At 55.6% G+C, this 24,146-nt stretch overlaps 8 protein-coding genes across 8 annotated transcripts; 4 read left to right on the forward strand and 4 right to left on the reverse strand.

The window, feature by feature from the left end:
* Window positions 1–27: 27 nt before the first annotated feature.
* Window positions 28–2,466, reverse strand: F5144DRAFT_195036 (uncharacterized protein). Its single transcript, XM_066782855.1, has 2 exons — window positions 1,345–2,466; window positions 28–1,281 (listed from the first exon to the last, which is right to left on the reverse strand). Exons 1-2 carry the CDS (start codon window positions 2,230–2,232, stop codon window positions 142–144), a joined length of 2,028 nt encoding a protein of 675 aa, XP_066645071.1. The 5' UTR covers window positions 2,233–2,466; the 3' UTR covers window positions 28–141.
* A 4,436-nt stretch (window positions 2,467–6,902) lies between these two features.
* Window positions 6,903–9,256, forward strand: F5144DRAFT_601503 (cyclin-like protein; the record flags this gene model as incomplete). The annotated part of the gene is made up of 4 exons (XM_066791151.1): window positions 6,903–6,914; window positions 7,114–8,289; window positions 8,366–8,905; window positions 8,957–9,256. The coding sequence occupies 4 exons, from the start codon at window positions 6,903–6,905 to the stop codon at window positions 9,254–9,256; spliced, it is 2,028 nt and encodes a 675-aa protein (XP_066645072.1).
* A 1,497-nt stretch (window positions 9,257–10,753) lies between these two features.
* Window positions 10,754–13,558, forward strand: F5144DRAFT_195088 (mitochondrial carrier domain-containing protein). Its single transcript, XM_066782856.1, has 3 exons — window positions 10,754–11,118; window positions 11,185–12,363; window positions 12,422–13,558. The coding sequence occupies exons 1-3, from the start codon at window positions 10,942–10,944 to the stop codon at window positions 13,148–13,150; spliced, it is 2,085 nt and encodes a 694-aa protein (XP_066645073.1). The 5' UTR covers window positions 10,754–10,941; the 3' UTR covers window positions 13,151–13,558.
* On the reverse strand, window positions 13,405–15,126 carry F5144DRAFT_619957 (uncharacterized protein; the record flags this gene model as incomplete). Its single annotated transcript, XM_066791990.1, has 2 exons — window positions 14,206–15,126; window positions 13,405–13,515 (listed from the first exon to the last, which is right to left on the reverse strand). The coding sequence occupies exons 1-2, from the start codon at window positions 14,899–14,901 to the stop codon at window positions 13,405–13,407; spliced, it is 807 nt and encodes a 268-aa protein (XP_066645074.1). The 5' UTR covers window positions 14,902–15,126.
* A 572-nt stretch (window positions 15,127–15,698) lies between these two features.
* Window positions 15,699–17,096, forward strand: F5144DRAFT_195164 (uncharacterized protein). The gene is made up of 2 exons (XM_066782858.1): window positions 15,699–16,101; window positions 16,163–17,096. Exons 1-2 carry the CDS (start codon window positions 15,954–15,956, stop codon window positions 16,849–16,851), a joined length of 837 nt encoding a protein of 278 aa, XP_066645075.1. The 5' UTR covers window positions 15,699–15,953; the 3' UTR covers window positions 16,852–17,096.
* A 1,113-nt stretch (window positions 17,097–18,209) lies between these two features.
* F5144DRAFT_195157 (uncharacterized protein) lies at window positions 18,210–18,738 on the reverse strand. Its single transcript, XM_066782857.1, has 2 exons — window positions 18,558–18,738; window positions 18,210–18,429 (listed from the first exon to the last, which is right to left on the reverse strand). The coding sequence occupies exons 1-2, from the start codon at window positions 18,641–18,643 to the stop codon at window positions 18,282–18,284; spliced, it is 234 nt and encodes a 77-aa protein (XP_066645076.1). The 5' UTR covers window positions 18,644–18,738; the 3' UTR covers window positions 18,210–18,281.
* Window positions 18,532–20,128, reverse strand: F5144DRAFT_619959 (uncharacterized protein). The gene is made up of 2 exons (XM_066791991.1): window positions 19,759–20,128; window positions 18,532–19,587 (listed from the first exon to the last, which is right to left on the reverse strand). The coding sequence occupies exons 1-2, from the start codon at window positions 19,902–19,904 to the stop codon at window positions 18,834–18,836; spliced, it is 900 nt and encodes a 299-aa protein (XP_066645077.1). The 5' UTR covers window positions 19,905–20,128; the 3' UTR covers window positions 18,532–18,833.
* A 1,412-nt stretch (window positions 20,129–21,540) lies between these two features.
* F5144DRAFT_195182 (major facilitator superfamily domain-containing protein) lies at window positions 21,541–23,850 on the forward strand. Its single transcript, XM_066782859.1, has 3 exons — window positions 21,541–22,011; window positions 22,082–22,985; window positions 23,036–23,850. Exons 1-3 carry the CDS (start codon window positions 21,836–21,838, stop codon window positions 23,630–23,632), a joined length of 1,677 nt encoding a protein of 558 aa, XP_066645078.1. The 5' UTR covers window positions 21,541–21,835; the 3' UTR covers window positions 23,633–23,850.
* Window positions 23,851–24,146: the final 296 nt, after the last annotated feature.

A 24,146-nucleotide genomic window follows, 5' to 3' on the forward strand; every position in this document is an offset into this window, starting at 1 on the left:
AAAGGAGTGAATGCCAATCCTTAGATGTTGTCTGGTATGTCGTACTCGAGTTCTCCTAAGGTCTGGTGACGATGGCCGCCGTTCCAAGCCTCATCTTGCTCAGATTGGGCAAAGGGTGGTGTGTTTTTAGCGGCGCCCGTTCTACCGTTTCCGCTTTTTATTCTTGTCGAGCAGACTCGGCGCCGACATGGCGAGTGCGAGAGCATCGGGAGCGATTGGCGCGGCGGATAACAAGTTCGTAGCTGGGGGCGGCATGTCATTCTTGACAGGAACGCCCATGTGTCGACCGTACCGGCCCTTACGCCCGTTTCCCTCGTCTTCACTAATGCAGAGCTCCGCGGGAATGCCGGCATCCCGGCACCTGCCGCAAGGGCGTTGTCTGTCGCACCCCTTTTTACTCTTGCGACAACGCTGGCACCGGGGTTTTGTTGAGAGGTCCGGTTGCTCCTCCTCGCCCAGGGCCAAAGTAAAGGCTGGGTTAGAGACAATCGACTGTTTTCGAGACGCGGGGAGCGAAGCCGGTGTCATCGGGCCGGCGATGCTTGAGGGCTTCTTCGCCTTCGGTTTGCCGGGCTTGGAGATCTTGGTTTTGTGTGACAATTGCGGACGAGGTTTGGAACCGACCAGCGTGTTGGCCCTAAGCTTACCACCTTTCCCCGTGGGCGCAGCCATTGACCCGTTATCAGCGCCATCCGAGCTGTAGGCGTCCTCGCCACTCTTATCGGTATTGTCCCTAGGGCCGGCAAAACGGCCTCCGGTGACACTAAAGACGTCCTTGTGGTCACTGGGGGTGTCTAGATGTCGTTTCCGTGCGGCGGGCATGTCATCCTCGCCACAACTATCGGCATCACTAGTCGCGCCCGTGGAGGATGCCGCATCAGCTCTTCCGCTGAATGTATCATCCTGGGTCGACCCGGAAGCCCGGCCATGCGTAGACATGCGCATTAGCTGCATGGCAACGTCCTTGTCTTCTTCGGAGACGGCGCTGCGCACAGTCGGTTCGGGCGTCGGCATCACTGAACCATCTCCCTGTCCGGACTGAAACCCAAAGCTTCCGCGGCTTCGACGGTTGTCGCTGCTGGGGGTGGCGTACATGCCGGAGTGTGAAAATCCGTCGGCGTATGCCCGCGAGGATTGAAGCGGGAGAGGGTTGCTGAAGGGATTCTGGCCAGGCTGAATGAATGGCAGCGGCGCTCGATAAGAGTCTGCCCGACGGGCTGGCGAGACGGAAGGATTTGATGTCGCGGCGGGCATTTGGGGAGGGGCAAAGAGAGGCAATTCCTGTGAGGGAAGGCGGTCAGTAATGAGAAGCTATGGAACGTCAACAAGCAGCGAACTGCTTACCGAGCTCTCAAACTTGGTACGCTTGCGACGGCCGCCTTCGACGATGTTCTCGACGCTGATGTCGGTGTTCCCCAGCTGCTCTTTAGATCGGCTGGATGAGCCAGCGCCGTCACCACTGCTGTAGCCACTGAAGCTATCGCTATGTCCATCGCCGTTCGTTTGGGCGCGGTTCTTGGAGGAGCGTGACCGCCCCTTTTTACCAGCGATGGGGTTTGCACCTGTCGAATTGCTGCGGCGACCACGCCCACCATTCGGAGACGGGCTACGCACGCGTGATGTCCGGGACGTGGGCCGGGGCACGTTGCTGTACCCCTGGACCGGGTAAGTATCGGCGTTGAGGCGGCTCTGCGCACCAGCAAGAGCGGCGAGGAATTCGGGCCCAAGAGGCTGGTCGATAATACGCACACGTACTACCATGTCCCCTTTGAAATTCTCGTACCGTACGATGATGGTGTTTCCTTGTTCGTCTTCGAAGTTGAGGCCCTTAGAAAGGCTTGGGTAGAGGCCATAGAAGCTTATGACAGTTGAGATGATAGACTCGGTGGTGTCATGAGGGTAGATAGACACGCGGAGAGGCAGGCGCGCTTGGTATGGTGGCTGTTGCATTACGAGAAGGAATTGAACTGCCTTGGCCACTGCGACGGTGTGAGGGGATACACTTCCGCTGTGCGATCCCGCTAGCGCGGTTCCTGCCCCGTTTGGGGACATGCCAGCCATACTGGTCATAGCTTGCTGGGAGGTACCAAAATGCATCATATAGTTTATAGGGGAGGGATATAGCCGGGTGGTGGGCTGGAAAGCGGTGTCGAGTCGAGGCGGTGCGGTTGGGGTCGGGGTCGGGGTCTGAATTTGCGTGGGCGAAGTCGATTCGCGGGCGAACAACTCCATTCCAGGCCAATAAAGCCGGAATGGAAACGTTCCGGAGACGACAAACGGCGTCGGCTTCGGGGCGAAGGGAGGCCGGTCGTTTCCGGGTTGGGCCGTGGGAGGTCAAAAGGTCGAGTGTATGCGTGGGTGTGCGTGCGTGTGTGTCTTGTGCGTGCGATTCGAACGACGAGGTAAGAATTACTATTGCAGCGGGGACCTGTGGGTGGGCCGTAGACGTTAGACTTGAACAATCGAAGGTAAGAAGGCGAAATTTATATCTGTGCAAAGATGTATTGCTCAGATGCTCGAGCAGGCGGAGGAGGGGAAGGGGTGGAGGTGCTGTCTACAGTGGTTGGGCCCGGCGCATGGAGCCAGGACCGGCTCTGTGGCGGGAACAACTGTATCGGGGAAGCATGAAAGGGACGGGCAAATATGGCACTGTGACCTCGATCGCATGTGACAAGAGAACTTGGATCACTCACTGGGAAGCCTAGAAAGCGGTGGTGTCGGTTGGGAGATAGGTGGGATCTCGAGGTTCACGCACACAATTCCGACCGGAGAACTGGGCTGAAGCAACGGTGAGCGACTGGGCCGTAGACGACGAACGTCGAGCAAGGTGTTGGGAATAGGCGGAAGTAGCAGGTAAAAAGCGGAGGATGCGAGATGGCAATGACTTACCAGGCGGATCCGGGGCGGTTTGATGGTTCGAGTCGGGCAATTCGAAGGTTGTGCGTGAAAGAGAATGGAGGAGTAGCAAGATTCTGCATTAAAAGGCGGATGCCGGTAATCGCACACCACGCACTATACACGCTACTGGACCTGCGCCCAATCCCGAAACTCGACACTGTGCCACGGTGCAACGGCCGTCGCTTTCACACCGGAATTTAAGCACAGCGACATCTTTTCGGCAGATATAGCACCCTGTATCTAACTTACTTAGCCTCTCCCCTCTTCCTTGATATGCGTCAAGCTGCATCTTCGGCGTGCTTCCCCTGGTCGTAACCTCTTCTGTGATCTTGCGCCGACGCTTGGGGTGGAGATGGGTCCCAGTTTTCCGCACTGTCAACACAGCGCTTGCATCTATCCGCATCGCCAGCACCACCATCGCCCTGCCTGGCCAACCCATGTCGGGCCGCCTCAAAATGGGCTTAAAGTAATCCTACAGGCCTGCAGGACTCAGCAACAAGCAACAGTTGTCATTGGGGGCCGCTAGTTTGCCAGGATGTGGTGGGCGTGTGAGTGATTCTTAGCCCTTAGATAAACATTGTATTGAGCGCAATCTCGTCGCATTCCTCTTTGCGCGAGCCTCTGGGATTTGGCGCAAACGGAAGACACAGCAGCAATCGAAGACCCGCAGGCTTTCCATGGCTGCCGGGTTGCGACGCAACTCTCTCAAACAGTACGAGCATGCGTTTAATAAGACGCGCAAAGATATCCCCGGCAATCCCCTTGAGGCTGTGCGCTAAAGTCACCAGTCCTTAAGGGAGGGGAAAACAACGCCATGGCCAGCGGTTTCTAGCCAAGTGCGAGAGCATAAGGATGTGTTTTTTTTACTTCGTAGAGAACCACTCGGAGGAAACAGCGCGCAGCCGCATCTAGGGTTGACGGGCTTCCACCGGAGTACCTAGGGTAGGAACGGGCAGATACCCTCAGCTCGACCCCAGGCCCAAGACCGTGGCACAAAGGCCCAGGGAGCGGTGGTTTTGGGTCGCGCTATCAGCGGCCAGAACTTGATTGTGTTCGGATGGCCTGAGAAGAGCAATGCGACTCGATCGATTGCTTTGGGCACACGACACTCTGCGCCAGAACGCAAGGCCGATGCGACAGAACTGCCTCCGGCTTCTGTGGAAGGTGGAGCCAAATCTAAGCCAATGACAAAATCGGATGCGGGGCTAATAGACAAGGGTTTCCATTGCGCTGCTGCCCGGGTGTCTGGGTGCATACCTAACAGCGCAGGCGGGGAGACGGGTTCATCTTGGAAGAAGGACTAAGAGGATGAATGGCCTGGGGAAATCTAGGTGCAATGACGTTGTTGGGGCGGAGGAGCTTCTGCGCACGGAGGACAGACTGCTCGGAGTTGAAGATAAGCGGCCGAGAGGGTTCTTCCGGGGGTACAACGGCTGCCCGGTAGCGGTCACCAATGGCTGTCGCTAATTACCTCGGAGGGAATAGTAGGTAGTTAACGAGGAACGACCAGTAAGCTGGACACAATAGGGTTGTTTTGGGCGCCGTTTTGAGCCGGGTTAGCAGCTGCGCAGCCAGCTGCTTTGACCTGGCCGGTCGAAGAACAGAGGATGGGGACGCGGCTCGATGCGCTGGCAGGGTTTCAAATGCGACACGGCGTCGAATCAGCTCCCCGAGTCCGCAAGTCGACCATCAACGACGGAACCCGCCTCCTTTAACCCAAGAGCGACATGGCTGCCGCGGGGACTGTTCAAGTTCACCACTCGTGGGCCGCAGTCGCTTCAATGGTGCGTCTCCACCGAGCTGCAGATTGCAGGTGAGCGATCAGTCTTTTGCGCATCGGCGGTGGCGGGCATGCTTTTGAGACTGCATGCTGCCCACCTTGACGTCTTGGAAGGATCCCTACCTTGCCTACCAAGCCGTTGGCGGGAGACGCTCGCAATGGGCGCTTCAGGTGGTGCTGGGCACGAGCTGGGTTTCCACGCCCGCTTTATTCGTATCCTTGCCCGTTTTGAGTCGCTGATCTGCGACCCACCGCCCGCCTGATCTGCCGGCTTTGTCACAGGGGATTGTGGTTTGTAAAAATGCTGTCTGCTGGCCTCAAGCCCATTGACCACGAGCTATATACATACGAATTCACTGGGTTGTTATAATTAATTTATGCTGGAGGAACGAAGCCGCGGAATTTTGAAATCTCCAGTTGCCCTGTCGCTCGTGTTGCGCCAGGCAATGGCGAGCACCGCTAACGTTCCCCGCCTTGTTCGAACGGCACCGAGGTGCATCTGTGGAGGCTGCATCCGACAAACCCGCACCCTAAATACCGGAGTTTTCCACGGGCTGCCTTTAGATACCTACTTGAGCAGGGGGGTGATGTTCAAAGTTTTACCTCATAAACCCTAAGGTAAGCACATAACTAGCTATGCGAGTCTGTTGGAATTTGTCTCCTGGGTTCTGGAGGTTGAGTATGAGGCGATGCTCCCTCCTGAGAGACCCAGGCTTTGTTGTCGAAACAGCCCCGCTCACACATGCGGCCGCTCGTCGCGCCGCAGGCGTAGTTCGATCAAAACATCATAACATCGCGCTATCTCAGGCTGCGCTCGCCATCTCACTGGTCGGTTTTTTTCTGGGCCGCCAGAAACGGTCTGTCCCCACCACGCGTATGCCGTCAAGCCCTGATTTCCAGGCGAGGACTGTAGTAATCGCTGGAATAAGCCGAAGGTGCGGGGATAATTGTTCTCACACAATCGGCTCCGCAACTGATGAAGTTGAGCCTGAGAGGCACTTGGTCCAAGGTGGGTCGTACACTCCAATCCCTGAAAGTTCGCTAGCGCGTGACTTCAAGACCGGGGTCCATGTTAAAATTTCCAACTTAACGGCAAAACCACGAATCTTTTCAGAAAAAAAAGGGTTGGATAAAGAGAGTCTATGCAAGTGCTTCTGAATATTGCATTTACTTCCTTTTTAAACCGTTATTCGGCTGTTGAGTTAGGGGTTTTCAACTTTTGAACTAGGGCCCCTGTCAGAGGATCCGCGCTAACAAACAAACCAGTGTTGTACTGTACAGTTAAATCCACCACGTGACACCGCGACAAAGTGGTGTTCTTGGATCCCTGTTAGTCGCGTCTTGGCAACGAGGAGAAACTTTCTCGGCTTTTGCATCTTGAAACTGCAAAACATCTGGTATTGCAGAACAGGCTCTTCTCTGGGTTGTCAAGGTATCTGTGAGAATGATCTAACAGATGAATACCAAAAAATGCCACAATTGTGGTGTGCAAGACCTGTTGGTTCTCTGAACAGTGTCTACAGTTGACGCGACGGTGAAACCGCCCCACAAATTTAAACAAATAAGCGGGGTTACACCGTCTCAAATTGGGTAGAAGAATGCGCCGGCGCAACGCCCAAGCAACGGCCCCCAGGGTTGGCACAGACATTTACCGCAAGCGATTCACGAACTGTTTACCCAGCCCTGTCACGACGTAAACAGAAACCGCAACGCACTGAGAGAGGTCAGAAATTCGTCGCCCGAAAAGATTGGCTCTTCAATTCCGCCACTTTTCCTTCCCTCTCCGGCGCGCAACAACAACCAGGCAGAGAAGGCATCACTATTGCAAGGCTATCGGTCATACTTCCCCATGTATGCGCTCGAGCGTTAGTTGATGCTAGGCGCGCTGTCTTGACCGCGTCAATACTTTGCGAATAGTGCTTCTTTCCGTCTTCGTTACGTTAGCAGCTCGCCTTGTCGACTCGACGCGGTCAGCAGGCCTTGCGGACCCGGGACAACACCAAACATTCCCAACAGCATTGGACCGCGTTTCCGATTCCGGATCGCGAAAATAGATTTTCCTCCATCAACTTCTGGCATTGCCTCATTGCCCACACCGTCGTGGACTTGAGCTGCCTGGCGCCAGTCGGCAGCTTGACAAGCTTTGCGCGCTACGGTTTACGCAAAGCTGAGAGACATATTCAGAGTCTAGCAACATCGTTCAGGCCAAATCCACTCCTACAAGATGGACGCGAAGGTGAGACTTTTCTTTCCATGGGACCCCCGCTGCACAATTACCCCCTCATCGCGCTCTTGTCCCAAACCTCCGACCCCCATGTCCTCCAATACACGCGAAAGCCCTTCCTGCGAAAACCTCACCAATCTATTAATCCATTGAGTGATGATTTTGATACGACAATTGGGAGCAAAAAGGACTAACCTGATTACTCACCCAGCCCCAGCGCCCATTACGCGCTGCAGTAGCCGTTTCCGGTAACGAAAACACCGTCCCCTCCAAACAGTCTGGCCATCACCACAGCAAGTCGGTCAGCAACCTCAAGGCAATGGCGTCGACCGGCGCGCTCAATGCGCCACCGAAGCGAACGGCCTTTGGCGACGTGAGCAACACGGCTAGAGCCCGTGTTGGCGACCCCATTGGTAAGGCTGCCAACAAGGAACCCAGCAAGACTCGCGCCAAGCCGGTCACTAAGGCGGTCAACGCCCGCGGCACTCGACTTGGGGACAAGGAAAATACGAAGGGCGCTGTCAAAGAAGGCCGGGCTAGAACAGCTGTCGCGCCGAAAGGGACCGGCCACAGTTCCAAGTTCCAGCAGAGCGCCCCCCTTCAAGCGGCAAACCCTGGGCCGCGCGTTGGTTTGCCCGTTCAGCAGCACGCTGGTGCTTCGTTGGCCCAACCTCCGCTGCGGACCGGCGCCTCGAAGAAGGCAGTCAGCATTTTCAAAGACTCACGGGACGAAATTGCGAACATTCGTCCTGAAGTGGCATCTCTGATCGACGACATCGCTGATCTGGTGAAGAAACCCGCTAAGGACCCGCGCCAGTACAAGAGCCAGCCGTCGCTCCGGATCGAACACCAGAGTACCCGACAACCTGCCAAGTTCCTCACCCAGCCTGACAATGTGTCTGATGTTGAGGAGGAAGACGACATTGACGACAATGTGACCGAAGCGGCTTATGAAGACGCTGTCGAACAAATGCCCCTAGGCGCCGGAAATGGTGTTCGCAGCGCGCTGGCCGCGATGGAGCAAGCGAACTGTAGGACTCTGTACCGCGACGAGCAAGACGCGGTTGCGCAATCGAAAGCACTTCCCGAGTTACCTTTGGCGGCAGACTTGGAGGAGTATTGGGATGACGAGGAAGAGCAAGAGCTCTATGATGAGCAGGGTTATACTACAGCGCACTCGTACCGGTCGCACGGCGATAACACTACCAGCGGCACCACAACTTTGCTGGCGCCACATGCGACGGCCGGCGACGAAGAAGAATTTGACATGGCGAAGGCGTATGTTGTGGACCATCAGACCGAGGAGGAGATTGAGGAAGAAGCGTGGGACGTGAGTATGGTTGCCGAGTACGGTGACGAAATTTTTACGTACATGCGTGACCTCGAGGTATGTTTACCCCCCCCATTCTGCCCTGGTATCTTTAGGCCACCAGACCTTGAACTTTGCTAACGTTGGCATGTAGGCACGAATGCTTCCAAATGCCCATTATATGGACGATCAAACCGAGATCCAGTGGTCAATGCGCTCGGTGCTTATGGACTGGCTCGTTCAGGTTCACCACCGATTCTGCCTTCTTCCGGAAACCCTCTTTCTTACCGTCAACTATATTGATCGCTTCCTCTCCGTCAAGGTTGTCTCCCTGGGAAAGCTCCAGCTCGTTGGTGCCACGGCTCTTTTTGTAGCAGCCAAGTATGAAGAGATCAACTGCCCGTCGGTTCAGGAGATCGTCTACATGGTGGATTCGGGCTACAGCGTTGATGAAATTCTCAAGGCTGAGCGTTTTATGCTGAGCATGTTGCACTTCGAACTTGGGTGGCCCGGTCCGATGAGCTTCCTTCGCCGGATCAGCAAAGCGGATGACTACGATTTGGAGACCCGGACTCTGGCCAAATACTTTCTGGAAATTACTATCATGGACGAGCGCTTCGTTAGCAGCCCTCCCAGCTTTCTTGCCGCTGGCGCTCACTGTATTTCTCGCCTGTTCTTGGGCAAAGGAGATTGGGTAAGATGACCAGTCGATTGGGGATGAACTAGTAACGCTGACCAATACTAGACGCTCGCCCACGTCCATTACTCCGGCTACACCCTTTGCCAATTGAAGCCGCTCATCAAGATGCTTTTTGAGTGCTGTCAAGATCCGCGGAAGCACCACGGCGCCGTCTATGACAAGTACTCGACGCCCAAATACAAGCAATCATCGACGTTCGTTGAAAGCAAGATTGCGAACGGGCTCGCGTTATCCCAACTGTATGCCGGACCCCTTCAACGAGGCACACCATCTGTTGCTGGAAACGGCATGCTTGGACTTGGCCAGTACAAAGTTTCCAACACCGCCATCCACGTTCAGGCTTAACCGAACCCTACCATAAGGCGGCATCTTGCGGCAATCTTTTACTCGTCTTGTCTTCGATGTACAGTCTTATACCCAGCACATCTCTGCTGGAGCACGGTTTCACTGCCCTTTGAGGAGCTGCTCTTTCTCCTCTTCAGCGCCCATGCCGCTGCGCATTTCCTAATCTTTTACAACTGGCGGATCTTCACGGCAGCAGGTTTTTTCTCCGTCCTGTACTCGCCCTTACCTGACGGTCATACAGGCGATGTTGACCTCGCTGTTGCTATGGCTCACCGACAACTGTTCTTGCGCGTCGTATCCTCCAGTCCACTTCGCCCAGGCCCATTCCCCGATTAAGACGTGGTCGGGGTGGAGCTAGCTGGTCGTTTTGGTTACTGGATATTCCAGGATCCGGTGTTTCTACTATCTACACAGTACACGACTCACGCAAGTCACAACAAAAAACGGCGAAGGTACAACGGGCAAAGGTGCTCATGACGAATTAATGCGACCACGACTTTTTTTTCCCTTTTCTTTTTTCTTACGATCCCTTGCCTGGACATCCACATTTGCTGGATTTGGAGCCAACGGAACCGAGTTATTGTCTGTGGGAAGGATCGGGAGGCGAGGCTTTCTGGTGGGCGTCGGGACGGCAATATTTGCACTCGGAATAGTAATGGGGGGGTAGTCATGGCTGAATGATGACGAGGGCATCAGCGACGTGACAGTACGGCGTTCTGGCGGAACAGGGGGTAAGGGCGGTCCTTTGTGGTGTGCTTTATAGAAGGCTACATGTATAAGTATTATTTCGCTACGGGTCATTCTGGCGGCGGAATCTCGTTATCTTCCTTTTTCCACGCGAGATGGAGAATACTTGGGCATGTCGGGGCGATCGTTTGACGCTCTGGCAGCATAGTTATTAGCAATAGAGATGGTAGACGAAATGCTTCACCCATGAGGTAACCATTCAGGAGGTGGCATTGTAATTGGTGCGCATCCCATCTTCATGGGTCGTCTTATCGTTGATCGCCAGGAAACAAGCTTTTGGGGGTTGGGGACCCTGAATCCCCCACCATTCGGGGCTCTGCCTGATTACGTAACTTTGGCCCATTTCCCCATCATCGGAGCAGCACGGAGCGCATCGGTCGGGATCTCGGGGTGCGGGGGCTACCGAGCCAATTTCTTCTCGGCTAATGTGTCCCTGGCTGCAGCCGCGTGCCAAGACATGTCTGACGGGTCCCCCACTGCAACCTCGGGCCTGCGAGACCGGATTGGACGGGCGATTGAAAAAAAATAGCCTCCAACGATTTCGGCGCCTCAGCATAGTCATCAGTCAGGGTGTCCTCTCTCTTCAACCCCAGTGTCAGATCCACTTTCTCACGAGACCGACTGCTCCAGCCTCGCCAATTCGGCAGACCTGTCCTTCTCGGTGCGCATTGAGAGGGGAAGCCGTTGGCATCGTGTGAAGTAGCAGCGGGATTCATTCTTTTCTGTCCGCGCCAAGCAAACCACGCCGCGTGGGAGTTCTGGTCTTTTTTTCCCTCACTGCTTTTTTAACGCCGCTTTGCGACATCTAAGCCCCTCCATCCCATCCCACGGAGCGCCGATCTTCGCAGTCTGTCCTCCTTTCCTGACAAGCGCCGCCAACAGACAGCGAGGCAAATTTCCTAGACAACTGAGTGTGCGCAGAGACAAACTAGGACACTATGTCGAAAGCCGCAACTGTCAAGGAGACGCTCGTCGGCTCAACAGAGCCTGAGCAGTACTCGGTGCAAACCAAGGCCCGTTTCAACCGCCATGCTGTGAAGGATCCCGCAACGGGCGAGCTCTACCTCGGCCCGGAGCAGTTCATCGACGCCATTGCCCCGCCTCATGAAGACTACGTGAGTGCCCCGCGGTTGGTCGCATGTTAAGCAGGGCGCACGGAGCTAACATAAGTCCGTACACAGCACAAGATCAAGCGGGAGCAGTACTCGATCTTGTTTCACGTCGCCGACCGGACAAATAAGGGCAAGCTGTCGCTTGCTGACTGGGGATACTTCGAAAACATCCTCAGCAAGCCCGATGCCGAATATGAGATTGCGTTCCGCCTCTTCGACGTCGACCGCCTGGGCACCGTAAAATATGAAGACTTCCGTAACCTGTACGAGCTGAACAAGGGCCCCGACACCATTCCGTTCGACTGGGACTGCGAGTGGGCAAAGTTGTACATTGGCGGCAAGGCAAAAAGGCACAACATGAACTACCAGCAGTTCTCACAAATGCTCCGCGGTCTCCAGGGCGAGCGTGTGCGGCAAGCCTTCCAGCGTTTCGACGCCAATGGCGACGGATTCATCGAGCCCGAGGAGTTCGCTACCATCATCCAGCAGACGGCCAAGCATAAGCTCTCGGACCACCTGCTCGAGAACCTCCACACGCTGTGCAACATTGCCCAGGGAAGCAAGGTTTCGTATGCCAACGTCCGGGCCTTCCTGAACATGATCAACGAGATGGACTTGGTGGAGCTCATCGTCAGGCGCGCCTGCTCCAAGAGCAAGGATGGCCGCATCACCAGGGCCGAGTTCCTCAACCAGGCTGCCAAGATTACCCGATTCTCGCTCTTCACCCCAATGGAGGCCGACATTCTCTTCCATTTCGCCAGTCTCGACGAACCATCTGGTCGGCTGGGGCTCAGGGACTTCACCAAGGTGCTCGATGCGACTTGGAGACGGCGCGACGAAGAGGAGGATGGCCGTCCTGCTGCCGCCAAGTCCTCGGGGCAAAACTTCTTCGGGCAGGCCCTTGAGTCCGCCTACAACTTTGGTCTCGGCAGTATCGCCGGCGCCTTTGGCGCCTTCATGGTGTACCCGATCGATCTCGTTAAAACACGGATGCAAAACCAGCGTGGCGCGGATCCCGGCCAGCGGCTCTACAACAACTCGATCGATTGTTTTAGGAAGGTGATTCGCAACGAGGGATTCAGGGGCCTGTACTCAGGTGTCCTCCCCCAGCTCGTCGGCGTCGCCCCTGAGAAGGCCATCAAGCTGACAGTGAATGATCTTGTCCGCAATTGGTTCACTGATAAGCAGGGCCAAATATGGTGGGGCTCTGAGGTGTTTGCTGGTGGCGCCGCCGGTGGTTGCCAAGTCGTACGTTGCCGTCCCTGAATCCGGATATGTCATGATATTGATGCTGACTGCGTTGCAGGTTTTCACCAACCCGTTAGAGATTGTCAAGATTCGTCTCCAGGTGCAGGGCGAGGTCGCCAAGAGCGTTGAGGGCGCGCCGAAGCGGTCGGCCATTTGGATCGTGCGCAACCTCGGTCTAGTCGGCCTATACAAGGGCGCATCGGCGTGTTTGCTCCGTGATGTGCCTTTCTCGGCCATCTACTTCCCGACGTACTCGCACCTGAAGCGGGATGTCTTTGGCGAGACACAAACCAAGAAGCTCGGCGTTGTGCAGCTCCTGACGGCCGGTGCCATCGCCGGCATGCCGGCCGCGTATCTCACTACGCCGTGCGACGTCATCAAGACCCGTCTCCAAGTTGAAGCCCGCAAGGGCGACACGGCGTACACAGGCCTTCGGCACGCGGCCAGGACGATCTGGAAGGAGGAGGGTTTCAGGGCCTTCTTCAAGGGCGGCCCCGCGCGCATTTTCCGCTCGTCGCCTCAGTTTGGCTTCACGCTCGCGGCGTACGAGCTGCTGCAAACCACCCTCCCATTCCCGGGCGGGAAGGCCGAGGCCAAGGGGGTGAGTGGCGTTGCCGAAGCCGTGTCAACTCTCAAGGAGAAGGCCGTCGATAGCCCGTTTTACCGCTCCCGCAACGCGCTCAAGATCCTCCTCGACTTGGACGAGCATTTCGGGCGAACACCGCTTGGGCCGAATTCGCAGGGCTGGAAAGCGTTGCCTGGCTGGATGGGAACAAAGACTGCGTAGGCGGGTATTAATATCGTGCTGCGGTGGCGGCAGAGAAGGCGGCATTGATCTCGGCCGGGCCAGCGGCTTCGGCAATGCAGATCGGCAAGGGCGGGCGGACCTGCAGCCGCACCCATATCCGCCCGCCTGGGTCGGCGATTTACACACATTAGCCAAATAACGCGGCCCGCCAACCGACACGCAACACTGTCATCCGATCTTTAATTTCACAAGCGGAAGGGTGGCATGGATCTTGTCTGCAACCTGCATTGGCATCAGCGATCGACCCGGTAAACGGGTAGACGGCCGTTTCCAAAGACAAGACCATTTGAATGGCATGCATCGCGGCAGCAGGCGTTACCGGTATTTTCCAGGATTGTGATTTCCTTCTCTCTTTTCTTGGGTCAATCTGTTCTTCTTTCATGTTTTGGCTTTTTGAGCGATTTAGCTGATGAAAAAGGTGATGAGTGCCGTTCTTGTTGGCTTGTTGTCGTGTATTTGTGTATCTATTTCCCACATGAGCTGTGTCTTCTTGTGTCAGTGAAAAGGGGGTCTTAGATAAAGATGAGGGGCGCGTGCCATAGACACCGTACACAGATACACCCAGACAGATAGGCGGGCTAGAGGTAGATGGCAATAGATGATGCGTTCAACATGCTGATTCCGTCTATGCACGCATTCTCGCTCTCTTGCATCACCTTCTATTAGTTTCAGTTTGGTTGCCCACTATCGTGTCATCGCCACCACCCCCCCGCCTCCCCCCCTCACCTCAACTTCATTACCACCCTCTATTGCATTACTCAATTACCCCCACCCCCAGGCAGGTAGGTAGATACCTACCTACCTACCCACTCACCTAAACAACCAAACCCACCACCCTCCTCCCCTCCACCTCCACCCCCAACCCCGCCGCCTCCCGGTCCCAAAGAAGGACCCATTGCCGCCGTCACCGTCATCATCCGCCCCCGCAGCCACGCAACATACTCCTCGAGCCCGGCTGTCGCCCCGATGATCTGCACCCGCCGCACGCCGCGCACCTGCTCGAACGGCCGGAGCGTGTGCACGCCGATGTCGACGTTGGTGGTGGCGCCTTCAGCGGGGTTGGTGTGGGTGTTGGGCGTGGTGGTGGTGGTGGTGTGGGTGTTGGGCGTGCGCGCCGCTGGCAGCCCGCGCCAGAGGTCGAGGGTTAGGACGTCGGCGTGGCTGAAGGAGGCGCCGAGACCTGCGGGTACGGTGCGGGTTGTGTCGTTCTCGTTGTTGGTGGTGGTGGTGGTGGTGTTGTTATGGCTTTGGGATGGTTGGTTGGTGGCGGGCGGGGGGTCGAGGCGCAGGCGGAGATGCCATTTTTTGATGAGGTGGGTGTTGGGGTTGGTGGTGGAAAGGGCGGTTTTCCTCTTCTCGGAGATGGCGGTTGGGGCGAAATTTGTCCCGAGGATGGTCGCGACTGGCCGGCAGGGGGTGCAGTACGGGTGGTAGAGCGTTGGCTGCGCGGTGAGACGGACGGGGTGGGCGGAGAAGGTGTTTTGACCGTATAGGACGGGGAGGGCTTCGTAGTGGGTTTGGGTGTTGACTCGCAAGATTTGAGGATATAGGGTCGGCTTGGAGTTTGTTGCTGTGAGAGAGGAGCCCGAGCGTGAGGCGGCGTAGGAGCAGCGGTAAGTAGCTTGGAGGGTTTCGCGGGGTGGTGGTGGCGGGAGGACGAGGAGGTACGTGTATATCTCGAGTCGGAGCTCGACGGGGAGTGTCAGGAAGGTTGGGGGGTTTCGGGGCATTTTGGATGGTTGAACGGGTGGTGTCGACAGTGGAACAAGGGTTACCTATGGGACGGGCGAAAGGGCAGTCGACTCAAATCTACTGTTCTACTTTGTGGGATAGTCTATTATTTATTCACAAGGCCGTGGGTGTTCTATCTTTCAGCCACCGTCCAGAGCGCTTGAAGCGGTGAAGGGTGAATCCCAACCGAATCTTTTCGACATTGACGTAGCTCGAATCAGGAAGTGCATCGGCCCAGCCACGGCGCTCTTATCGCCTTCTGGAATCGGGATGGATCGAGACAAGAACCAGGCGAGACATACATGTTTGCCATGTACCGGCATTGACAGGGCGTGTGATTCGTCTCCCTGGCGAGCCCAGAACGGTGACCTGTCAAGAATCGGACCGGTCAGGCTCGGGACCAGGATTGCGCATGACCGGATGCAATGGGCTCGGCATCTGCAGTGAGCCTAGACCAGGGTTGGGATGTTGTTGTCACGTCGAAGGCAATCCCGCCGTTGCTTTCTGGTCTCAACAGATAATGATAAGAAACGGAGAATGAAGATGGATTGCGTCAGTGTCCTCTCCAACCTCGGCGCGGGAACTGTCATCAAAGAATAAGTAGTTCGTAATTAGTTAAGCACGCACATACCATGATACCCATCATTTTATTTGTATGCAAAATCAGTGCGACGGCAGAAAGAGTGTGGGACAACATTGACCGTTGCGTTTTGGGCACTTTGAGACTTTTGGTTTGGTCGTGTTGGCGTTACGAATCGGCACTCGGGGATTGCGGGTCCCATTCCATCCCATCACCCTAACCCATGCCCGCATCTTCCAGCATGTTGCTCACCTAGTTCAGTCCCTGGCGCTAGCCATATACAGATTAGCCCTTAACCCATGTCCGAACCCCAATCCCACCCGAGCACGCAAGATCAACGACAACGACGTCCTCGTGCAGATTAGATTACTGTCGCAACCGCATCGCGAACATCGGCGCCGTCGCACCAGCGCCTTGCCATTCATTCAGCGTAGTCTTTTTCCTGATCGCTCTCTGCGTTCCTCAGCCACCATGGGATTCCTCGAATTTCTGTCCGCCTTTTTTGGCGTGATATACTTCGTGGCGTGGTCGGTGAGCTTCTATCCGCAGTCAATCCTCAACTTCAGACGCAAGTCCACATCCGGGACCACGGTTGACTTCCCCTTGATCAACTGCCTAGGTATGCCGCCAGCCCTTTATTTTTGTGTGTCTTTGCAGCATGTTGTTAACTGATGCAACAGGTTTCGCTGCCTACCTGGTTTCCAACATGGCATTCTATTATTCGCCCTTAATCCGTGCCCAATATGCCGCCCGCTACAAGGGGCTGACCCCTACCGTGCATTTCAACGACATCACGTTTGCTGCGCACGGCCTCTTCATGTCGCTCATAACCACCAGCCAGTACTTGTGCCCCGGGGCATGGGGGTTCACTCCCAGTATGGGCAACAGGCCCAGCCGGCTCATCCTTGGTATCTTTTTTGGCTGTGTAGTCGGCACTACGGCCGCCATCTTCATCGTGCTCGGGTCTCCCGAGCGGGATAGTACTCACGAAGCCGTGTCGTCGTGGGTCTGGCTTGACGCCATCTACGCCATTTCGTACGTCAAACTGATCGTGACGCTCATCAAATACACACCCCAAGTCATTGTCAACTACCGCAACAAGTCGACCAAGGGCTGGAGTATTCTGCAGATCCTCCTTGATTTCTCTGGCGGCATCCTGAGCATATCCCAGCAGTCCATAGACAGCTATATCCAGCGTGACTGGTCCGGCATTGCAGGTAACCCCGTCAAGTTCGCCTTGGGAAACGTCTCCATGATGTACGATCTCGTATTCATGACCCAGCATTATGTGCTCTACCGCGGCGCAAACGGGAAGCAGACGGAGGGCGACTCGCTGCTTGGGTCGGACGAGGAGCGCCGGATTGACTGAGCTCTCAATCATACGTCGATTGTCTATACCTTCTTTTGGGGGAATCGACGTTGCACGAATCAGGGTACGGTCGGGTTCTTGGGTAGTTACAATTGCGTGACGAAAGTCGTTTCTTCTCCCAAACCAAATCCACGCCAATCTGCCTTCCGACATGCCGATCCAATGCCTCCCTCCCCGATTCCCAAAGTCCGAAATATCACCCACCCGGCGATCTTTTTGCACCGGCTTTCACATTCATCATCTTTGTGTTTACGGGCTTTACCGCTTATCGTCGGAATATATTACCCCTTCCGCATCGAACGCCCCTGAGTCCAAGCGTTGCGGTACTCTATCAACCCCCAGAACCAGGATGCTTGGTTTACTGAAGTCGGCAGGTGGCCTGGCCCACGGCCCCCCTTGATTCTCTTGGTCGTCAAAATGTGCGCTGTGGCAATCCACCGAGAGGAGCTTGCGTTGAATGAAGAAGACAAAGCCAATCCAGGCTTTATCTCTGGCAACGCCCGCCCATACCCGGTTGCAAAATTTCCCGACTTGGCTCCCATGCTAGAAACCATGAGTTGAGGAGATGCTGCGACAGCACCGATCGGTGGTACAGTTGCCTCCCACGCGCTCTTCTCGGCTAACCGCCGTCGTAGACCCGGCCCGGACGACTGGGAGCGGGAAGAGTGGCCGCTCTTGCGCAGTTAGTGCGCCGGCATACTGATCACTGGAACGGCCACGCCGGCCGTTACCTGGGTCGTCCAACTTCCCAGTCTTGCAAGCTTTTGCAGGGCTGTAGGGACCTATAAGGCCGATCATATGAACCTCGCAGGGGATTTTGGTATCGACAAGGATCACGACTGGACCGAGACGGGTGATTCAAGGCAATGGGAAGAAGGTCGTTTCCCCATTACGCGAGTCTAGATACTTGTCAAACCTGGAGGAAAGATTCTTGGCATCTCTGGCGACCTGCTCGTGGCAAAGCTAGCGGGGTGTGCCGGAATATCGAACTAGTGAGCTTTGCTCTGAGCACTGCTCTCATCAACATCAAGACGCATGCGGCGCGTGGTCTGGTGGCGCCACTGTGTGATCTGGGCGACGTGTTTGTAATAGAGAACGCTAAAGACTCCCTAGATAATTTAGCTAACCATCCGCGGGGCCAGGAGATTCTCAAGCTCGACTCGGATTTCTTCAAATACCATGGATGGTCGACGATCAGCCGGGCTAATACATTGGGACTTCTAGGAGGATGCCGAGGATCTCAAGCATACCAGATGACTCAAGCCTGTTGGTTCGAACCACCATGACCTACCCGACACTGCCTGCAACAGCTGAGCTCGCGCCGCCGCCCACGCCAACATAAATCCCAGCGGTAACTCGCTCTCCGGGCAAGCTCGAGAAAGTCGTGGAATGGGTACCAGCGTCGTGGTATTTGCATTAGGGTCAGTGGTTTATTCCATCACGTAATTCAACGAGCACGAGCCTTCAGAATTCCCGATCCTTCCCCTTTTGTCATGGTTTTGACCTGCAACGGCTACAAGCATTTGTGCTGGTCGGGCAGCTGCAAAACCTATAAGATTATGTGCATTCGACCATGAACTTGGATGTCAGACGTCATGATATGGCTGGCCACGAGCCTTTTGTTCAATAGTATGCTTGCTAATGCTCCCATCTTGGCCACGAGCTCAAGACCCCTATGCAGTATCATCAAGGACAGACTCCATGGCTAGGATCGGCTCCCCAGTAACACGGGAGAGAAGAAAGACAAGAAAGTAAGGAAGCGTGCCGTCATAAGCTTGTGGTAGTTGATCATTTGAGAAGGCGCGGATGAGATGAGTCGGCGAAAAGAGGAGGCCGCTCGTGATTCGAGATTCGGGTCTGGTTGTAGCAGCAGCAGCAGGTGCAGTGGCGAAGCTGTAACAGAAAAGATTGTGCTACCTATTTGTCTACCATCGACCCCCTGCCGTCTTGGCCCTCATCATATCCGGCTGGCTCTCTAAAGTTTAAAGCCGTCCGTAGAGCCTCTCTCTGGCAACCCAATCGAAGAGGCGCGCGCGGAAAATCGCTCCGAAGCAGTCCTCGAAGTGGCGTTGGTTTTCCCACGGGCCATCTCCGACGCCCTCCTCGAGGCGCTCCCCCTCCGGGTTTTGCCCCGGGACTTCTTCCACGACCTCCCCCGGGGCACCATAGACGATTTCGTCCATCATCTCTTCAAAGGGTACCCCGGGCGGTTCGTCCAAACCCGCCTCCTCCACGCCCTGCACCGGATACTCCCCGAAACCCGGCCGCTCTCCGTCCCCACACACCGTCGTGTCCGAATCCCAGCCCCCGTCCTCCGAGCTACCTGCCTCAGGGGAGCTGGTGGGGTTGGGGGTGGGGGGCAGGCTCTCCCCCGACGCGACCACCGTCATCTCCTCACCCTCATCCTCCCCCTCCTTCTCCTTCTCCTCGTCCACCTTCGCGCAGCCGACCAAGACACGGTCCCCGTCGGCCCGCCAGCACACCCACGGCTCGATACCACCACCCTCCGCGATTCTCCCCGCACGCGTCTTCCGTGCCTCCTCCTTCTCCACCCGGCCGGGCCGCCACACCTGCTTCCGCCTTGCAGGGTGCTGCTGCTGCCCGAACCGCCGAGCACACTCCGCCCGCGCGTGGGCCGCCGCCGTCTTGATCGCCCGCTTGGTGCCGGTGCGCTCCTCCAAGAGGGTAGCCGCAGAGACGGACTGCGTGGTGGAGAGCGCGGCGCTGTGGGCCGTCCTCCTGCGGGTGGGGTGTTAGTGCCTTGGGGTTTTTGTGGTTTCTCCTCTCGGGGCGGGGGGGTAGGACGAGGGGTGAGGGTGCAGGCCGACGGGGTGGTGGCGATTGGTGGGGAGTAAGTATGGTGGTGATGGAGGCATCGAGGGGGGGAGTTAAAAACTGTAAACGTACCACTGTCGCTCCCAGCACTCGAGGCAGCGGAACTCGGTGGAGTAAAGGGCCTCCTCTCCGCGTGTGCAGGCTCGGGGGGTCGTGCACCGAACGAAATTGCGGGTGGTGTGGCCGCAGGAGAAACGCAGGACGGCAAAGAGACACATGGCTGCCGTTGTCGTTGGGGGTTGGATGTTCGACAGGGCGATGTGTGGCTCGGGAGTGGCAATCAGGGTGGTGCGCGTAAAGAGAGGGGCAGTGACTAGAGAGATCCTCGAGAATTGATGATTGGTATATAGAGGATCAAACAAATCGTGTTGTATTTCGAGATACAATGATTTGTATATAGACAACCAAACAGGCTGTGTTGTTTTCGAGTGACGAGTTTGTGTGGTTGTGTGGTGCGTTTTGTCGCTGATTTGTTGTCGACCCGTTGTTGACCTGTTGTTGTCCCGTTTGTTGATTTGTCGTTACGGGGCACCGAAGTGGCCATAATCATCCCTGCACCCGCATCGACCATGGTCATAGGGGATTACCGGCGTGGCCTTGTGACCTTTAGTAAGGGGGAGATAGTCGGAGGCTAGTCTGGATACTGTATGTCACACGCCTGTTTCTCAAGGATCAGCTATGTGTGGTTATCTTGGAGGAGGAGGCAGGTGGGCCACAACCCCCGGTGGACAAACAACTTCATACATGTTAGCTAGCAACAAAATTGTTCATTTTCCTCCTAGCCGTCCACACAATGGCCCCTGTTACTGGTGGCAAGTGACTCGTGGTACATGAAGCTAGCTGTTCACGCACCCAAACGCACTTTCACTTTAATTCACAATGCCCCTCGTTGTTGGTAGAATTTAGGTCAGGTTGTCCTCTATCTTGGACTGGGGAGATTCCACGAAAGGCCTGAAAACTCCCGGCATGACATGCCTGGCTCAACCCACTTCTTTAAGTTTCCAACATCGAGAGCCGAAACAATTTGGTGACGCTGAATATTCATTTTCACGGCAACTGCATCACTGCACACTGCAAACTGATCTAGAACACACGCAAGCAGACGAGTTGCCAACAATCCAACCAGGCCCGGTACACAACAACAAAACAGAAACTCTCAAAATGAATATATCCAATAGTGAATAATTATATCTTAACAATTTACATGCCATCCGGGCAAAGAACACTGAGCGAACAGCTAGATAATCATCATAATACAGTAGTTAGTAAAAATACTAAGACGGGACGGAAAACCCAGACAAGACGGTTGTTTTCTTTTTCGCCTTTTTCTTTTTTTCTTTTAGAATTCCATCCCAGTTTAGAAGCAGCAGAGCAAGAAGAAAATTCTGAAATTTAGATGGAAAATATAGGGAGGTAATATCGACCATTCTAACGGCTCATAATGAGATTCGACAATCACCAGGAACTAACACGAGCTCCCGAGGCTAAAACATACGACTTATGGGCACAAAATAGTTTGAATAAAGACAGGTATATATTATCTTTCAGAGCTGAAGGCCGCTGTCAGGTGGCCAGTATGTACCAGTCATCAATGGGATTCGCAATATAGAGGGGAGCGCACATCTGCCAATAGACCACCCTCGACGTTCTGCAATGCTGTGTCAGTTTTCTGGGTATCTCCGCATCTAGGCTTTTCAAAGCGTGGGGGTTTAAGCGGCTAAATCCGAGTCAGTTAAGCAAGGGATTGTCAATTTCCGTAACTTAGGTAGGTAGTAGCGTAGTACTCAAGTATTACCTATTTGTTGAGGGGAACTCGGCTCGTAGCTTTATATTCTTTCAAGTTCGGCCTGGCATTTGTTTGGTTAGCCTCGTTTTCTCAACCGCTCAACGACGGCTCAACAACACCGGGGTCCGCGGCGCCAGCGCCGTCCCCACGCGACTCCGACGTCGGCCCACAATTCTTCCTGGAGCTATAAACTTTGCAATTGCGAGCTGAAAAATAAACTTGCCAGGGAGTCACCTTCCATCTTAACCTTACTTACATCTCCGTCATTGCAATCCGCGTCAACACACGACTCCGCAGCCTCGAGACAGGATCGTAGCCAGAACAGACTATCAGCACGCACCTCCATTGCTTTTCAGTCAAAGTATGGCTCACGACCCGGGGCAGGCCCAGGCCCTGGCCGGGGACAAGATCGCCCGGGTTCTCACTTCGGACAGCACTCCTCCACAGGATGGTGACCAAGTCAGGAACCAGGGCGGCGGCAGCAGCAGTCGGGCGCCCATACAGGAGTACAGCATCGAACGGGTTGAGAAAGTCTACCGGTCTGTCCTTCCCACCCATGGGCAGGCAAAGGTGGTTAGCTGGTTGCCAATGTTGCTGACCCCCAACCAGGAAACTCGACCTCCGCATCATCCCCGCCTTCTGGGTCCTCTACTTCCTCAGCTCTGCCATCCGCTCCAACATCGGCATCGCCCAGACCATGAACACGGCCGCCGGCCACGACCTGGCCTCGGTCCTCTCGCTCTCGCCGCGCGACACCTCCACCGCCCTGGCTCTGTTTTACGTGTCGTACGTCCTGTTCGACCTGCCCTCCAACCTCGTCATGAGCCGGCTCTCCCCGCGCGTCTGGATGGCCCGCATCGTGTTCGCCGTCGGCGTCACGGGTACGTGCTTCACGGCTGTGAACGACGCCTGGAGTCTGAAGCTGTTGCGCTTCTTGCTGGGTGTGGTTACCGCGGGCATGTGGCCCGGCATGGCATACTATCTGACGCTGTTCTACCCGCCGTCGCGGACCGGGAAGCGGATTGGCATGTATTTCACCGCGTCGCAGGTTTCGGCCGCCGTGGTCGGCTTGGTGTCGGCGGGGTTCCAGCAGATGGACGGTCTGGGTGGCCTAGTCGGGTTCAGATGGATGTTCTTGGTGTACGGACTGTGCGGTGTGGTCCTGGGAATTTCGCTGCTTTGGTGGCTACCTGACCGGCCGCTGGCGCCGGGGGAGCAGAGGGCGAGGAGTTGGTACTCAAAATTTCTTCCGCAGAGTCCCGAGGCGCTGAAGGGCGAAGATGCAGTCGTGCATTATCACGATTTGAGGAGGGTTTATCATGCCAGGGCGTGGAACATGAAGGACCTGTGGCATGTGCTCATCGACTGGCGGCTATGGCCCCTGGTGCTGATGTACTTCGGGGTCGTCGGCGTTGGCATTGGCACTCAACTGTACGGGAGCGTCATCATCGCGGCCATTAACCCGACCTTTACCGGTGTTCAGGTCAGCTTGCTGTTTGCCCCGATTTGGATGGTAAGTTCTCTACGTATTGATATTGCGAAGTTGAATACTGACTATGATAGATGGATTTTTGCGCGATCCTCCTGGTCACCCCCATTTCCGACAGATTCCATCGGCATCGTGCCATATTCTTCTCCGCTGCCGTGTGCATTCAAATCGCCGGCCTCCTAACCGTCACGTTTGCCCTCCACAATCCCTGGGCCAGATACGGCGGCCTTCTGATGGTTGGCTTCGGGCTCGGGCCGACCGTCCCTATCTGCATGACTTGGACCAACGAGATCTTCCAGCGCCGTCATCGTGAGGTTGGCGTCGCAGCCGCGTCAGCCCTTGTCTCGGGCTTGGGAAACCTCGGGAGCATCACCACAACATACGCCCTGTATACTGGCTGGCCTGAGGACGCCGCTAAAGGCCCGCACCAGTACCGCAAGAGCAACTTCACCATGATTGGAATCCTCTGCATGAGCATTGCTAGTAGCTTCGTCATGACGGCTTTGCTGCAAATCTTTGGGAACGAGCCCAGCAAGAAGATTACCAGCAGCACCAGCTCGGCCGTCGATTCGGACGAGTATCTCGACGGTGCAGCTCGGAGAGAAACCCAGCAGCGTGGGTTCAGCCGGATGTGGTGGAACAAGGTGTCCAAGACCTCCCAACGTGCTTAAGAGGCGCGAGACACATCAAGCGAGGGCGGGCAAGCTCGCGGTGCACTAACGACAACCACCACCGCCAATACCGTCCGGGGGCTTTCCAGAGGCGTACTACCTCATAACTTCATTTCTTGACCTTCATTCAATCATAATTTCACCGATAACTGCCGAACACACGAAAAAACGAACAAAATATAAGGGGTCGTACCCGGGCCCGGGGTCGACTGGGGCCTTTCTTCCGAGGATTGGCATGTCATGAGCTTCCTCGACTAATTAATATTGACAAACAATTGAGGCTGGACATCCTCAACAGCGACAGTGCCGCTGCGCCATCGCTAGCATCTTGGGAACTGGGGCTCTGGGAAATCCCTGCTTTGGAGTCAGTCTGGGAGCAGCGACAATGCTGCTTACGCTATCGCTCTCCCGGCCTGGCTGATCTGGGATTTGACCATGCTTGAAACAAAAAGAGGTGGACGGCGGGTTCTTTTTCTTTTCTTTTTTGATTTTCTTTGGTTTTCTGCACCTGTTT

Source organism: Chaetomium tenue (genome assembly GCF_020726465.1).
Source record: "Chaetomium tenue strain MPI-SDFR-AT-0079 chromosome Unknown F5144scaffold_3, whole genome shotgun sequence".
Lineage (NCBI taxonomy): Eukaryota > Fungi > Ascomycota > Sordariomycetes > Sordariales > Chaetomiaceae > Chaetomium > Chaetomium tenue.